Source organism: Cetorhinus maximus, chromosome 2, assembly GCF_964194155.1.
Source record: "Cetorhinus maximus chromosome 2, sCetMax3.hap1.1, whole genome shotgun sequence".
In the NCBI taxonomy this organism is placed as follows: Eukaryota; Metazoa; Chordata; class Chondrichthyes; order Lamniformes; family Cetorhinidae; genus Cetorhinus; species Cetorhinus maximus.
In genome coordinates, this window is record NC_135880.1 from 51075775 (window position 1) to 51094144 (window position 18370).

At 41.0% G+C, this 18370-nt stretch overlaps 1 protein-coding gene across 3 annotated transcripts in view; it reads right to left on the reverse strand.

Moving 5' to 3' along the window:
• Nucleotides 1–1062: 1062 nt before the first annotated feature.
• Nucleotides 1063–18370, reverse strand: part of edil3b (EGF like and discoidin domains 3b) — a 311349-nt gene continuing 294041 nt past the window's right edge. For all 3 annotated transcript variants that reach the window (XM_078564731.1, XM_078564719.1, XM_078564710.1), the window contains 2 exons: nt 9396–9551; nt 1063–7972 (listed from right to left, as the gene is read on the reverse strand). In XM_078564731.1, the coding sequence (XP_078420857.1) occupies nt 7826–7972; nt 9396–9551 (303 nt within the window). In that variant the 3' untranslated portion in view covers nt 1063–7825. The remainder of the gene's footprint in view (nt 7973–9395; nt 9552–18370) is intronic.

An 18370-nucleotide genomic window follows, 5' to 3' on the forward strand; every position in this document is an offset into this window, starting at 1 on the left:
GATGGTGGGCAAGCTTAGGGGAGTCAGGAGGTGAGTTACTCGTTGCACGATTCCTAGCCTCTGACCTGCTCTTGTAGCCACAATGTGTATATGGCTAGTCCAGTTCAGTTTCTGGTCAATGGTAACCCCCAGGATGTTGATAGTGGTGGATTCAGTGATGGTAATGCCATTGAACATCGAGGAGCGATGGTTGGATTCTCTCTGTTGGAGATGGTCACTTGTGTGATACGAATGTTACTTGCCATTTGTCAGCCCAAGCCTGGATATCGTCCAGGTTTTGCTGCATTTGGACATGGACTGCTTCAGTATTTGAGGAGTTGTGAACAGTGCTGAACATTGTGCAATCGTTAGCGAACATCCCCACTTTTGACCTTATGATGGAAGGAAGGTCACTGATGAAGCAGCTGAAGGTGGTTGGGCCGAGGACACTACCCTGAGGAACTCCTGAAGTGATGTCCTGGAGCTAAGATGACTGACCTCCAACAACCACAACTATTTTCCTTTGTGCTAGCTATGATTCCAACCAGTGGAGAGTTTTCCCCCTGATTCCCATTAACTCCAGTTTTGCTCAGGCTCCTTGATGCCACTCTTGGTCAAATGTGGCCTTCATTTCAAGGGCAGTCACTCTCTCATCACCTCTGGAATTCAGCTCTTTTGTCCATGTTTGAACAAAGGCTGTAATGAGATCAGGAGATGAGTGACCCTGGTGGAACCCAAACTGGGCATCAGTGAGCAGGTTATTGTTAAACAAATGCCACTTGGTAGCACTGTTGATGACATCTTCCATTACTTTGCTAATGATTTGGTTGGTTTTTGATTGCCTCTTATTCAACTGGGTCATAAAGAGAGGCGATAGAATGATTTTGGTACGGACCATAAGTAGATTTGCATAAATACATCACTTCAGAGGTTGATATGTTGAGTTTATGGTCACCACTGACCAGTTATCAGTGGTTACTGCTTCACCCACTACAAATATTAGAATAACATGGCCCTTACCAACAATTACCTATAATATTACCATTACCTCTAAATCAAATAAAACACATTCCACAAGATGTGGATGTTTCAAAGTTTTATTGTTAATCTGAAGAACATACAAGCTTGTACTGATTTTGCATTAACCATCAGAATTGGAGCCTAATACAAAAACAAGAGTATTATTACACAGTTGCTAAGATTGCAGTGGTTATTTCATCCCTATTACATAATTTATGCTTTTTAACTTACTGACGGGTCTTAAGCCACATTTTTTTCCAATATACTGGTAAATACTTTTTGTACAACAACAAAACAAGCCTATCACATCCAGTCAAAACCTCACTTCAGATCTTATTGTATTGTCCTGGAAGGGAAAGTCAACTTCTGTAATAGGAGTGTCTTGAAAAGAGATATAGGTAAAAACAAATAACAATATTTTTCCTTGAACAAATCACAATGCTAACACATCTTTTAAAAGCATTTTGCATAAATTACTGGTGCAATTATTTATTTTGGCAACAGCTTTAACAATTTGAATCACTTTAACTATTTTTCAAAGTATTCCACACACAAGTTGGGTAAATTGATAAATGTCCTGAAGCAATTCAGAAAAGATTTGTGTCTTTGAATTGCACGAGGTTCCTTTCTTGGCTCTGAATAGTGCCATCTTTTGCTTTTTGGCATTTTTGAGGAAAGCAATTTGGTAGCAGTTATGTGAATGACCCCAATATGCATTTCTACTATAGCAAGTCTATTCACAACTTTAGACATAATATGTCACCAATTTTCAAAAGGATTCTCCCAACCATCCACTGTAACTTCAGCGAGCTCTCAACGGAAGACTGGAATAAGTGGCATAAACATTTATCTGCAGCTTTCAATGATCTCCCACCAAGTTTACAATGGAAGGTTAGGGAACTGTGGAAATTCTACCCCAAGAATTCACCAGGAAGATCTACTCACAAATTTTCTCATCGGAAAGCTTTGTCAATAATTTCCCAAATTTTCTTAAAAAGGTGTGCAAAATTATGAGTGATTTTAATGGAGTAACATAGTGAATCTGTTTTAATTGGCAAGTGGGTTGAAGATCAGAGGGCACAGATTCAAGGTAGTATCACAGAGCACAGGAGGTCATTCCATCCACTGTGCTTGAATATTTATATGATAATTAATAGAACCAGAGGACAGATGATAATTTTAGTTATACAGTGAGTTCTTATGACATGGAATGCAGTATCTGAAAGGGTGGTGGAAGCAGATTCAAAAGTAACTTTCAAAACAGAATTGGGCATATACTTGCAAAGGAAAAAATGCTGGGTTATGGGTAATGTGTAGGGTAGTAGGGCTAATTAAATAGCTCTTTCAAAGAGCTGGCACAGGTACAATCAGCCGAATGGAGTCCTTCTGTGCCTAAGACTCTATTGCCAAGATTTTTGCGGAGTTGAAACAACTCTGGAAACATTTTAAAATAGTGGATGGCACATGATTCCAGGATTTCTGCCCTCAGTCCAACACCTCCAATTTTTGCTGGCTTGGGATAAGGGTGGGGGGTAGCGAACCGCACCCTGCACTCCCAGCCTGGCTGGCTCCATTGTGGACATAGGCATCTCCTAGCCCCTGCAAATTTTGTGAAGTTGGGTCAGCTTCTCCATGACTCGTGATTCATAGCCTTCAGATGAACTATAGTCTGGACTCGGGAACCTTTTAGAGGTTTAAAAGGTCTTACCCATACCCCCAAAGCCCTTCCATGCCCCATGCCAACTCACTGTGAATTCATGTCCCCCAGCCACTCCCCACGGCCCCTCATTCTGCCAATACTAAATTGATGCCAATTCATGCTCTCCATGGCAACTCAATGCCAACGCATGCCCCTTCTATGCCCATTCACCCAGTATGCATTATGTACATAACCAATGAACCTTATAATAACAACGACAAGTGTGGAGCTGCTGAAAAAAAATTCACAAATCTTCTTTTGAAAAATATACTGCAGCTCCTATAATCCTATAAAAATGTCAATTAGACAGGCCATTAAGGTATCAATAACAGAGGCTTCAAACACTTCACACCTCTTGGCCATGACTCCAGATCAATTAAAGCATTAGCTTACCAGGGTGTTCTGTTTTAACAACTGAAGTGAATTTTTGACTTTGCTTCATTGACATTTTTATGTGGTTAGAATAATTTGCTTGTGCTGTGATCTTTTGTCAATGTTTCAATGTTTATTTGGAGAAGATTAAGAGGTATGAAGTGCTTGAAGCTGCTGTTATTGATACTTTAATGGTTTGTCTAACTGACAATTTATTGCGTTGTAGAAACAGCAATTTTTTTTCCAAGATTTGTGAATGGGTATGTTTTTTTTCTCCTTCGCAGTTCCACACTTGCCATTGTTATTATATGGCTCATTGGTTATGGGCATAGTGCATACTGGGTGAATGAACATGGAAGGGTCATGATTTGTCTTGGAAGGTATAAGGTGCCAAGGGTGGGCAGGGTGAGGGCATGTGAAGGCAAGAGGGCCTAAAATCTTCTGGTCCTCTAACTCCACAGCTGCAGTCTGCACCCGCCCAGAGTACAAATTGTGTGTGATTATCAGCATACTTTTTACTGAGGTGGGTCTGGCAAGTTTTTCCAACTCGACTCTGCCTCCATAGCCATAATTTGGCCCTATGAATTAGATGTTCCTTCTTTTATTCATTCGTGGGATAAGGGCTAATTGCCCTTGTTTAGGAAGCATTTAAGAGTCAACCAAATTGCTGTGGGCCTGGAGTCACATGTAGGCCAGACCAGGTAAGGATGGTAGAATTCCTTCCCTAAAGGGGACTGGTGAACCAGATGGGCTTTTACAACAGACTTTTAATTCCAGATTTTTATTATTGAATTCAAATTTCACCATCTGCCATGGCAGGATTTGAACCCTAGTCCCCAGAGCATTACGCTGGGTCTCTGGATTACTAGTCCAGCGAAAATACCACTATGCCATCACCTCTGTGCATCTTCAGTTGTTTGTTTGAAGTGGAAATTACTCTTTCTTTTGTTCAGAGGAAAAGGATTGTAAAGTAGGCTTCTGGGGGATAAGTCAGTATATTTCATATAGATTTTCCATAACCTTGGTGACATATGTCCATTGACTTGTTTCTGATGAATAAATTGTTATAGAAATTGATTTCTTTCAATTCCTCAAAGGATGTTCTTTGATGGCTCTACCCTCAGGCATTCAGAATGGGAATGCAAGAGAAAAGTGGATAAAGATATCCAAAAGTACCTCTTTTGCACACCCATTAACAGCCTTAATGTGTGAGCTGGGGTACCCTGTTTTCATTACTCTGTTAATTGTTGAGGCACATAGCATTAAGGAGGATCTTGGGGGATGATACAGATTTCAAAAAAAGACAAGCTAATACATCTTTGAAAAAGCACATGGTATTAATAGAAGTTTTTCCACTTGTGAATAGTAAGAATTTCAAGACTGCCTACAGGAGAAAACAACTGGAGAGATTACTTTCCTGAAGTGGGAGAGGCAGAGAGAAGAAATAGGGAGAAATATTACTGAGAATTCAGCAGGGAGGCAAAATGTAGTTGAGGGATACAAATTTCTAATCAAATAAGTGCCCTATGGTATAACGCAATATGATATGGAGCAGATAATAACATGAACAATTCAGTTTGTCAAAAAGAAAATGGAAAATCTAATTTAATAACATTCTTTTCACTTTTTTTTAGAATTTTCAGCTCACCAAAAAAGGCTGTTGCTTAACCAAAAGCCCAGCTTCATTAAAGTACATCTGTTGAAAGGTATCAGTCAACTTAAAACAATATATAAAGTAGGGCTGAAATTGTATCTTAGGTATAATTTTAATTGGAAATCATCCTTCCCCACTAACTGATGTTTGTAAATAGCATGATGATATTCTAGTGGGGGTGCGTATACTGGGAAAACATTCTCTTTAATCAGCTACCAAAAATGGCATTGAATTTATCATTTGGTATGCTATTTCAATCTAAAGCATAAATCTTAATTTAATCTATTCAAACTCTATACCCTATATCATTTTGATGGTTGACTTTCCCTTTAATTTCATTTACATATTAATGCATTCTTAAGTTACTCAATGCATTGCAGGGACCAGGAATGCTATAGAATCACAGACACGCTAACAGTCTATTAGCTTGAATAGCTTGCAGTAAGATTGATTTCTCCACAAATCCTCTGTTGTTCTACAATGTTACAGCTGAAGTACACCTTTTGTTGACCTTCATAGAGCAAATTTAAAATTATCCACATCAGTGAAAAAGAAAATGCCTTAAATCTTAATGCAGTGTTTTCTTTTTGGGAAGGTTCACCTTCCGCTATAGAATTTAATTGTGCTAACCTCCTTCTTGATTGTGTTAGCCTCCTTCTCAGCATGACAAATATGTAAATGTAGCTTTATAAATGCCAGACTGATCGACTTCTTGGTTCCAAAACAAATGTTGTGTAGAGTATGTGACTTCAATTTTTTCAAGCTTGCCATAAAAGCAATGAATAAAATGTTCACAAATGTTACCGTCTTCAATATCCAGCACAATTCTAAGCAGCAGAACTGAATTATCCGAATTGAATTTGAAAAGGGTACTGCTAGATCTCAGTGATTGGATAAATATTATTTTCAATATTCGTTAAGAGAACAGCCTTTGGAGACACAGTAAAAAGGATACCGCAGCTCTGGAGAGATTCAGAAAAATAGAAAATAATCTAATCTATACAACCTCTTGTAAAAATTAAAGGATTTGTAAAGCTGTTATGGTTAAACTGAGAAACAGGAAACTTTACCAGTCTTATGAAATTATAGCAACGGAAACAAAGGCGCAATTTCTAAAATTTTCTACCCTTCTAAATTACTTGCTCAGAAATAGGATTGTGAACATTCTGCATAGGGTTTAACATTAATATCTTGATAGAGTCATGGGCGTATCATACCTGGCCAACAACATAATCTTAGTTATCAAATAAGGCATAAACAAATAATGTGCATTAGGGCTGAAATTAACTTTGTGGCTTGGTTTTCATTCATTATTATTACTATTCATTATTATTCACTCATTATTATTCAAGCTCTTAAATCTCTGCCATTCTATCCAGGAACAAGGTGAAAATTACAGTTGTCAGGCATTAAAAAGGATAAAATTGACTGGAATTTCCAATCTGATATTTTTGCAAGCTTTACAGTCCTGTGCCAATACAATATGAAAGCTATAAATGACAGCGCCACATGTGAAAACTTTGCTTCATAGACAGAGGCAACAACTAACAGAACTGCCAAACACATGGTTTACTTATTACCTTACAACAAAATGGTGCACATTTGAAATGCTCATTAGATGTCATTAATGTTAGATACCCAATATAAACACATATATTCAAGTGATGAATAATTTAGGAATCCCAGTAAATAAGGCCTTCTATACACTACATGATCCTTTTCCTTTATCAGTACACAGATGCCTACCATCCATACACTCTGGATTTTTGTAAGTTTAGTGCTATTATACTACATTAATTTTTAGTCAGAAATAAAAGTGCTTTAAAGAGAAGATATTGATAATTAAATATAAGAAACATTGTGATTAGACTATGCTGGATTTAATATACCAGTAGTTAAATTCTGAAGGTAGCATACAACAGCATCTGAATCACTCTTATATTACATCAGTGTGAATTTTGTATGAATTTGTTATAAATTAATTTGCTGTGTTGCAGAATTTAAACACTGTGATCAAACGTTCTGCGTGCGTCAAGTTACTAAATAACATGACTCAAAATGAATGACTTACAATGACATCATGTAGTGTGTTCATCGATAAACAAAGGTCATTTTACATTTATCTAAATCACAACAGAACTGAATAGATCGAGGGTGGGCAGACAACTCATGTTTCAACAGCTCTCTCAATTTTAAGTCCACATTTTAAGAATCATTTATTTTTCCTTATATTTCTCCTAGATAGCAACTGCCTCTCTTTTCATGAAAAATAAAATTTGTGACTGAATAATTTAAGCTGGAAATGGAACTTTTACATGCACCCCAAACAAAAAGTAGTTGACGGGTACCCACGCATTAGCATTTATGGTCTTGTACATTCATGAGTTTATTGTCCTTGTATCTTCAGGGTCACAAACTTTGTCTAATTATTTTTGTATATTACAGTAACCTAATATGCTTTTACTGGTTTTCTCCATTTGCATTTTAATTACATGTCCAAGACATACATTTTCATTAGGATGTTTGTAAGTAGGAAGGTTTGTAAGCATAATTTCATGCATGTGGGAAAAAGGGCACCTTGAAAGGGATTGTCAGTCTCTTACAATGTGGGACATGCACAATTTGACAAACAAAAGCTTCATCAGTGCTCAATTAATCGTTTTAATGTCTGGAACTATAACGACAAAGATAAACTGAAACTGGACTATTGAAAAGCATATCACTCTTAGGAGCCAGAGAGAAAAAATGTTTATAATAAATAAGATACAATATTAGCATCTGCAATAATGATTAACGATTTTAGTCCTAGGCATGTCAAACAAACTTTGGGGGTGGAGGAAGGGGGACAAAAGGTCTGCAATCATAAAGGTCTATTTCATTATGTATAAATTAACAAAAAACATGAAAATAAACTTTTAAGGAAGAAAAATCACCATTTGAAAGTCTGATAAAGGGCAGGCCTTGACCAGCTAACTTGACTCATTCCTATCACAAACTGAATACTTGTTCATGAAAACCCTTTAATATCTTACAGGTTTGTGCAGTTTTTGTTGAGATATTCCAAGGACGGTGATAACTTTCTTGACAGTAGCCAGTATTCATCACTCTTCGGTGCATCCCAGTAACTCCGTCCGCAGAGTGATTCTGCCGTACCATGACCAGGGCAAGATCCTAATATATTGTGCGTAAATAGGAGGATCTATTACATTTTTTCTGTGTGTATCATTATCAAAATTACCTTGGAAAACCTGCCGATTGAAAAATAAAATGTGTTATTGCTAAACAAACAATATGACCCCTCCCTCATCCACTACTAAACATTACCGACAACAGTTCATTTTGCAAGATATCAGGGAGGTAAAGAAAGGATTCCAGAAATGACCTGATAGAAGTCTTTAAAATTCTGAAAGGTTGGACAGGGTGGACGTGGAAAGAATGTTTCCACCTGTGGGAAAATCCAAAACTACATAAATACAAGATAGTTACTAATAGGAAATAAGGAGAAATTTTTTGACTGATAGAGTGGTTCGAAGGTGGAATGCAGTACCATAGGAAATGATTGATACTATCAAAAGGTAAGCTGAAAGGTTGAGATGAAGTAGTTGGGATGGAAAAAGACTCATGAGGTTTATAAACATGAGCAGAGACTTGTTGGAGCCAAATGGCCTGTTTCTGTGCTGTATATTCTAGGTAATTATGAGGATTACTTGTTTGAAACTAATTTTTGTATTGCTCTAGCAAAATACCAATTCACTTAACAGGAGGACCCTGTCTCTCTTCATCAGCTGGTAACAATAACCCAGTAATCCATGGTATGCTGACCGATTTTCATTCCCACAGGCATTCAACAGTTCACTGGACTTTCTGACCTTTGTTTATTTTGGATACTTCAAGGAGACCCTTTCAACATTCAAATGATTGTTCTCTTGTTCTTTTCTGGGTTTATTTGAAGCAGGAGTAAAAAATAGATAATGAAAATTTATTACATCCGTGACTGAATTGAACCACTAATTTAGATGGAATCCTAACTACATGTGTACTCTCACGCTAGCAGATCCAAATATTTTGCTCAGCCCGGGCAGGGAGACAGAACTAAAAGGCATCAATGTGCATTGATGTAGCATCATAAATGTGAAGTCCTTAAAGCCCCTTTAGATGCGCCTTCCAAAGAAAAATGGCTGCGGATCCTGAGTATATAACATTTTGAATCATGTAACAATGGGACAACAGCTGATGCCTCAAGATTGAACTATGATGGCTTTTGACATTTTCCAGTGTCTTTAGTTCATACAAGAGTCTAGTTGTCAATAACAATCAACTTTATCAGTGTTAAGACCTCCATCTATATTGCAAATAGATTCCTCCCTTTGTATTGAACATTTGCCTGATGCAGTCTTAACTGGCAAATTTGTAATGGAATCATCAGTAATCCCGCAGACTTTAATACCAAGGTGTTAAAACTAAAGAAAGCCTTGTGAATGATTTTATCGCTTAGGTTCACAAAAACAAAATCCTGGGTGATTCACTCATTTGATTATCTTAGCTGCACATTAAATAATAAATTAAGAAGGGGAAACTAACTCTTCAGAAATCCTACAGGAACTCAAGAAATACTGAATGAGGTCTTGTTGAATTATGCCAACTCAGTATGTGGAAATTTTCGAAACTCACCTTATCCTTTCGTTGTTTTACATCTTTATAAATAGACCAGTTCCTTCCATCATTACTGTAGGCTATCTTGTATGAACCCACAAATTGTACGTGCCCAAAATCTTTTGCACCCTGGGTGATTATACCAGTCACTTTAGTTGGAACAAGCAGATCAATCTGAAAGTGGAAGAAATATAAGATTAAAAAACATTTCCAGATGAGCAGAGAGTTCCACCAGCTTTTTAAGAAGAAAAAAAAATTCCAAACTTTTGTTTAATGGAAAAATGGAACAGTGACTTTTCTGCTATCTCCATGTAAAATATTTTGCTTATCAAAGCAGTTAGTAAGCTCTAGCCTCATTGGTATCTTTCAAAATATTACCTATTAAGGCACATCAAAAAATTACTACATTTCTACTCATGAACACAGTTCATTTATATTTCCAGCCACAGATCATAGTTAATTTGAAAAAATTGCAAAACATCAAGGAGCACATGGATTCTTTTTTACACATACTGAGACTCACTATTCAATTGTCACCACTGCTCCCCCTTGGCCACCCTTATCTGTTTCGGGTTTCTCTCTCTTCAAGCTCATCTCATCTATGAAAGCTACCTCCTGCTCTCTTGACCCCTTCCCACTGAACAAGTGGCCACATAACTTTTCTACCTGACTCCTATGCTAACTGACATTGGAAATGGCTCTCTCTCCTCAGGTACTGTCCTCTTTTTCAAAACCATCATCACTCTCTCCAAACACTCAACCTCAAGCTCTTTGTTTTGAAAATTACCAGCCAATCTCTTATTTCTCTTTCCTTTTCAAAGTTCTTGAACATGTAACCCCCTGTAAATCTATACCTACCTTCCCCATACCTCTTATATCTCTCTAATTATATTTCTGCACTGCCACAGAACCAAAACACCCCTAACCGAAGTCTCAAATGCACTGCAACTGCAACGACAGCAGTAGTGCATTATCTCTCCTGGACTTCTCCGCAACTATGTAACTGTCCTTTAATACAACTTCTTTGTTGTCCATCTCAGCTGGATTGTCCTTGCTTTGTCCCACTCTTGCTTGTCATTTCATAAGCAGGGTAACCATTGATGTCTTCCTCTTCCACTTCTACACCAACACCTCCAGAAATTCCAAGGATATATTCTTGGCCCCCTCCTCTTTCTCATGCTGCCCCTTGCGATATTATTTGAAAACATGAGGTTGGCTTCCACAATCCTCAGCCCGACCACTTCATCACCTCTCTTGAGTTCCTCCACTGTCTCTGTAATGTTAGACTGTTTGTCCTCATTCATTTTTGATGAGTTTCTTCTTAATCACTGTCTTAGTCTGCAACAGACTATTTACAATCTTGTCATCTGATTTGATGAGGAACTGAGCTTCCGAATGCATAACATTTCCATCACAGAGGCCGCCAACTCCTGATCCAGTAAAACTGCCAAATGCAATTCAAATGCTCATATAGCTGATCTCCCATCCCCTATCCTCTGTAAATTTCAATTCATCCAACATTCGGCTAATTGCATCCTATCCTGCATCAAGTCCCACTCACTGATCACCTGCCCTCACTGATCTACAATGGCTACTGGTCTCCATAACCTTAAATTAAAATTGGTCAGCCTGGCCTCTTCTGCATTCCACTCTCCACAACTTCATTCACTGCCACCACCACCACCACCCCTGTCAACCCCGTGGCTGCCATGTCTTCAGCTGGCTAGGCCCCAAGCTTTACAATCCCCTCCCTCCTCTCCATCTCCTCATTAAAACCCAGCTCGCTGATCAAATTTCTAATCACTCTATTAACATCTCCTTTGACTCAGCATCTATTTTTTGTGATTATGCATGTGAAATGCTCCAGGATGATGTTCTATGTTAAAGTTGCTGTTGCTGTTAATTAAAGGTTTTCTTTTTCTAGAAACCTCAATGATCCAGTAAATGGACAGAGCAATTTTAATAAAATCAGAATGAAAGTTGCTTTTGCAAAGTTCAAATTGAATTAACAGATAATGTGAATTAAATGACTTTGAATGAACTAGGAGAACGTTTTTATTTATGTATTATAAGTTGAAGTAATATACATGCTCAGCTCCTGTGAAAGCTGATTTGAAAGTGGAAGTGTCCACCCTAAATTAAGCTTTTCTTTTCGGTAATGGTAAAGGAGAAACTTCAATGAAATATAATTTGTAGGCTTGGATCAAAATGTTAATTGAAGAAACAAACGCACTTGTGTGTATTCTAAGTATTGTGCAAAATACATTAAAATCAAGCCAAACCTTTCAAAGATTTAGAGAATTTGATTGTTATGCCAAAAACATGACCCTCAATTCAATATAGTGGGGTAATAAATTGTTCTGGAATAAAATACGTTAATTCTTCTATGACAAACAACTTCCATGTGTGAGATTAGAGCTGATACTCTAAATGAGAAAAGCAAGTTTGCTATTTGGTGCCAAGAGACTATAATTATGATGACTTATTTTGGAGGGATTTCCCATTTGAAATCTAATTGGATTAAAAATGTAAAATTACCCATGTGTTACAAATCAATAATAAAGATTGTAATCATTTATGAAGTTACAAGGTTTAATTTTTTTTAAGTCTTAACAGGTTTAATTTTTGTGACTAGCATCAGATTTTCATCAGTCCAACACTCCATTTTTCAGCTTGAATGGTGTGGCAGACTAATAGAAATGAATAAAAATCTGCTTCCCAAGGTCCTACTGTCACACACATACACACACACACGCGATTGGGAAGCCGACCTCCACCTGCTAACAGCTCCGCACCACGATTTCACGCGGGCGGGCCAATTAAGGCCCACGCTACGTGGATTATGAGTGGCAGTGTTGAGCACAGCCTCTGTGGGTAGGGGGGAGGCGGGGGGAGGTGGAGGGCGAGCCAGGCCTTGCGCGCAGTTCGCACATGCGCGAGAAAGAGCGCTTCAATCTCCCTGAGGCACAGAACTGCCTTAGGGAGATTGAAGCACTATTTTAAAAAATTAATCAAGTCAGTAAAAATTTAATTAAAAATGTTCCCTCATGAGGTGGGACATGTTTTTAATTCCAAAATAAAGTTTTTATTTAATGTTTATTTTCTTTCGGAAACCTCATCCTGCTTGTGGATGAGGTGTCCTAAAAAATGTAAAGGCCGCTTGGCCTTTTCACCTGCCCACCAACCGTAAGGTTGGACGGGCAGCGTAGATTTGAATTTAATTAGATTGTTAATGGCCTTAATAGGCCTTTTAATTATTGGCGGTTGCGCAGCCGACTCCTGCGCGCGCCTGCTGAACAAAATATCGTGTGAGTGCGCGATGACGTTGGGACGCACGCTCGACGTCATCACGCGTAATTTTACACTTGGGCGTTTCGGGCGCGCGCCTGCACGGTGAGCACAATATTCTATACACACACACACACACACTGTCCCTTTGGAACTTGTATGTTTTTTTAACATACAAAAATTATTTTCATTTTTGAGGGTAGGGCACTAAAATAGCTTTTGCCTCGGGTAAACTTCATCTGATGGGTGGTGCTTCAAGTGCTGGAATTGAAAATCAGCTCCCATATGTCCCCAAGTGATCAACTGCATTCAAATCGCCAGCATAAATGTTGCTTAGATGTGTAAGGGCTGATTTTCCTCCCCTAAGTTTTCAAGTATAAAGCAGAGGAAAAGGAGGAAGAAGAGCCATTACATCAGGTCTCCATTCCCTTTATATTGACCAGGGATTTCCTATACATTACTCCTGGGTTAAGGGGAGTGGAGAAGGGGAGCGGTTACAGAACTATGCTGATGAGACAGGAATATGTGAAACCAGCCCTGCCATTTATATTCCTCTTCCAACGCCAGATAGGCACTTATTTACAAGGCGCCTTGAAGAATGCAGCCTCAGGCCCTGTGCCTGGATTTTCTCAGGTCAGTGAATCCAAAACAGTCAGATAACAAGATGATGGAACCTGGTACCAGATACCATCCTTATGCCTGAGGCCTTCTCAGTGCTGCTTTCACACAGCAGCAGGAATGTCCTCATGACCAGGTGCTCTAAACATTTGCAAATCCCACCTTGTACTTCTAGTGCTGTCTTAATTTTCGTTTAGTTATGGCATAATTTTCTATTTGCTTAACAACAGGAGTAGTATTAATGAGATCAGAAAATGCCGTTGTTATCTCTTAAAAACATATGGCTGGATTTTACTCTAATCATTTTAGAATGAAACTGCATTATGTCCACACGCAAAATTATTCATACCAGAGGAAGTCAACTTTACAAAGTCTGAATATTTGTATGAAATCAAGCACTCTGAAGTTGAAACATGCCCATGGTCCATTAAAATGGTTTACAAGGGCTTACTACAGATTAGTTATAGTTGGTATCAGAAGCAAGAGATTCGAATTTTAAAATGTACATATGTAGGCATTTAACCACACATACTGTCTATGGAGCGTCACAATATTTACAATATTGTAAATAGCTAATTTTCAGCATCTACTAGTCAAGGAGCAAACCTATCAAGAAGTCAATATGGAATGTGTTTTTTCTACGTTACAAAGATGTTTTTAAATTTGTTTCTTTTGTGGTAAAGTAAAACCTGCACAATTTGCAATTGTTTCATTTGCATTTAATTTGCATTAAATTTACTGACTTTTGAAAATTCATTCACTGTGGGCGAATCTTTCTGTTCTGAAGTCTAAGTTCGGTGATGGGTTGAAGCGGGAATAATTCCTGTTGGAGGGGTGGGACAGTGGACCACATGCGATTTTGTGCTGGTCAGCTCATTACCTATGTATTTGTGCGGAGCATAGCGCATCTTGTGGAGGGAGAGGGCAGGAAGTTGCCTTCCCCGCTGTTACCATTTGGGGTCAAAGGTCCAGATGCCATAATTAAAGGGCACCCGGGCAGCCATTCGCTCACTGCAGGCCACAAGCTTCAGTCTGGCTATCCTTAATGTCCCAGAGAAGGCAGCATGTAGCTCCATGGTTCTGCAAAGCCTCCCTGTAGACTCTCCTCCAGGGCATTCAGAAAAGGCAGGAGATGCTGTTTCCCTGGGATGGCAGTAGGAGGCCTTCCCATCTGACCACGGCAGTCTGGACGGAGGACGCAGCGGGGGTTTGCGCCTGTGCGGCCCAGCATAGAAATAGCCAGAATTGTCAAAGAGGATGAATGATGTGTTGTGCTCTGCCAGGGTATGTGCACCTTTTACTCTCATTGCAGATTTACACACATAAGGAATGTCACACAGGAGTTTGTGTTTCAGCTCTCACCAGCAGTTAGGACTGAATGTGTGCCAGCCACTTCAGGCTCTCAATCAGTTGAAGGCCACCCTGTTTCTTAATCACTCACTGGGGAGGGTTCAGCAGCTGCCATAGGTATACATGCTCCTGAATTGCTCATACAACCATTGTGGTGACAATCAATCCCTCTGTCTTTCTGCAGGAGAAAAGTGCCCAACAGATGTTAGCGGGCCCAGATCGGAGGTGGAATTCCAGACATTCGAGTCCTCACCCAGTATGAGGAGCAGGCCTCAGAGATAGGTGGGTGGGCCCACCTACCATGTAATGGGGGTGAGCTCAGAGGTGAGAGGGAAGGTGGTGTAGTTGGCACCTGCCCTATTTTACATGTCCCCCATCCTCCACCGAAAACACATCTGGCGGGGTCATGTATAATCCAGCCCATTGATTTAATTAAGGAGCCTGCTTGGTCAATCACTAATTCTTTCTTTTCTCTATTTCAGGTACCAGCAAGAAAAGAGGGGAGGGAAACTAGGGGAGACCAGCCACAACCCCATCTTCAACCTCAACCCTGAGGGAGAAGCCTCAGAGGGTGCACTTTCACTGCTTTCACCTGCACCCTCCAACAGCGCAGATACACTCACCTCGATGGGCTCACATTCTAGAGTAAGCCCAGGGTCACAATCTGGTGAGCACATCACAGACACGGGTCCACAGCTGACAGGGGAAGTGACAGCTATGATCTCTGACACTCGGAGGAATGCTGGAGACCAGGACCCTGCTCAGGCACATGCAGATAACGTGCCTCTGGACTCAGCCCTAAGAGACATGTTGGAGACACAGAGACAGGCAGGGAAACACCAGGCAAAGTTGCCACAGGCCATGTGTAGACTGGACCAAAGGCTAGGGGAGTCCGTCTATGCTCTGTCGACTGTCGTGGCCCCAGCATGCGAGCACCTGGCTGCCTCCATGGAAAGGGTGGAGGCTGCCTTGGAGACCCAGGTACGGCATAACGCACAGTGGCTGCCAGATATGCGCTCGGACCGACATTCCATCAGTCTGGCCATGGGTGCAGTGCAGCAGTGGCTAGGCAAGAAGGGGACGGGACACCTCAACCTCCTTCCAGGTGCCCTTTCTCCTCAAGGAATCAGGGAGGTGCAACTGGGCTTTCACAGGGAGGAGGAGCACTGGCCAGGCATCATGGGGCTTCATCACTGGACACTCCAAGGGTGTCCTCTGCCAGTGATTCCATAGCCTTCAGCAGATCAGGCCAAGGAGGGTATACCTGTACCTGAGTAGGAGACCCTTGGCAGGCCAGGGCCCTCTAGGCCTCGGGCCACTGGAGGATGCCTGCCAAAGTCATCATAGTCAATAGGGCATAGCAGTTAGCAGGCTGCCTCCACCTCAGCTGTGGATGTCGGGGCTGCACCTGGACATAGCAGTAGACTATGAAAGATTAAGAAGTATTGAAGGCACATCCCAGGTGGCATGGGTGTATAACTATTGTATATAGTTTTGGCACTTGTAAATATATACTCACTTGGCCTGTTTGGAAGTTTCCTGGATTCCATCTTGCTGGTAGTTACTTCAATGTTCACGGGTATTTAATGGTCTGGAATGTGGGCCCCATCAGAGTCTGATAATGAACTCCTATAGATTCACTTCTCCCACATTAGCAACACAGTCATTACTCAGTAATCCCACATGTGCACGATTAAACACTGGCCTTCATTTGTGAGTACGCTGCCTGGGCACGCAAAATGCAATCCATTACTTGCAGCTCATCATGTTCTGATCTCTGAAAACACGTTTAGCGAGGTCAGTGCATCTCTTGCTGCTGTTGCCCTGATATCAGACGTGGGTGAATGCCAGGAGCACTCAAGGGAGTTAAATCTGCTTTGTTAGTGGCAAGGTAACACTGTAGATGCTGTTTCAGGGCTGAGAAAGTGAAACTCTACACTGTCTTCTTAACAGTGGAAAACCAGAGGCTGCCCTAGATGTCTGGAGGAAGCTGTGGTTGACACGTCCAACCGTTAATGGCCTTTCTTGATGATTTGTCATTTTGAGCTACCATGCAGGTGAAGGCTGTGAATAAGGAGGCAATGGGCAAGTTAGCCTTGACTGCAAGAGGGACTTGAGTGTAGAATTTAAGAAGTTTGTGTGCACAGTTGACTGGAGCCTTTGTCAGACCTCACATGGAGATTTGTTTGACCTGCTCATCTCCTTATCACAGGTTGCAGTCGACCTAGCATAAAGGGATTGCAACCAAAATGTATCAGACTTAATTGAAGGACCAGTGTATTAAGTCTATGAGGTGAGAGAGGGTAGAATGGGCCTGTGTGTCAGACCGTGCCAAGGACTGTGAGGTTATCCATGTGAGGCATCAGCAGCTCTGACAGACCTCTGCAGGGTCCACGCAGGAAAGAAGTTTACCTTGGCTGGGGTGACCACAATAATGGATCACGGTGTCGCACTAAGGCAAGCTAAGACTGAGGCTTGTAGCAGGGTTCAGAGTGGCTGCAACTCACTGACCCGTAGTGCAGGTGAGGCCATGGACTGCAAAGTAGCCTCAAACCTTCTTGGCATAATGAAATTGTCAAGGGATATAGGTTTACTATGGGCGAGTGGCAATCAGGGTTCAATAACATGACCTTACTTGATCAATATGCATGGAGGAGCGATCTCAAGGAGCCAAATAGTGTACTTGTGCTGCTCTTCCATGTGGACCCATCTATCTGGTTCTGCTTCGAAGAGTTCTCTGCCAGTTTTGTGTCCTTTTGGGAGCAGGTGTGAGGTTGACATGAGTGCATCCCCTGCTGAGGTGCGATTTGATATTGCTTCCAAGTCACCATGCACACGGACTTTGTGAGGGCCTGGGCGAAATCACAGTTCTACGTACAGGTGACTGAGGTTGCTGGAGAAGAGGCAGGTTCTAATCCGCACATTTAGCATCAGGGCTCAGCATATTAGCATAGTTTGGCACAAGCAGAGGGTCAAACCACCAGCAGGACAGAAGGTAACTACTGGAATTTAATTTGGCTATAATAAATGCAAGTACATTACAGAGAAGTATAATGTCTGTAACCAAAAAGGAGCTGCGACCATCCAGCCAGCAGATGATAGAAAACCATAATTTAAAGAAACGTGTCAGCAGTTTACTCTGCCTGAAATCTGGTAACTATCAGATTGGCACTGACCTCTCTGCTGCATTGTAACCCCTCTGCTATGGCCTCTGCATCTGGCTTGTCGACACTCTAGCCCTCGTTGGCACCACCCCTTTCACTGTCCCCCTCGTTGGAGGAGACATCTTAGTCCTCCATGTCTCCCTCAGCCAAGACATCCCCCACTTTGTGGTGCGCGGTTGCGCAGGGCACAGCAGACAACCAAGATCTGGGACATTCTCTGTGGTGAGTACTGGAGAGCCCCATCTGAGCCATCCAAACATCTGAACCTAATTTTTAGCAGGCCGACTGTCTGCTCAATCACTGACTTGGTGGAGGCATGTGCATCATTGTAACTCTTCTCAGCAACGTTCTGCTGACAGTGAACTGGCGTCATCAGCCAGGTCTTCTGGGGATGTCCCTAGTTCCCAAGGAGCCTGGCGTGCAATTGCCAAGGTCCCTCAAGGTGGCGCCTGGGAGTGGGTCGGAATATTGGCATCATGGGAGCTCCCTGGGAACCGAGCATAAAGATGCAGGATTTGCCTTTTGTGATCACATATGAGCTGCACGTTCAAAGAGTGAAATCGTTTTCTATTG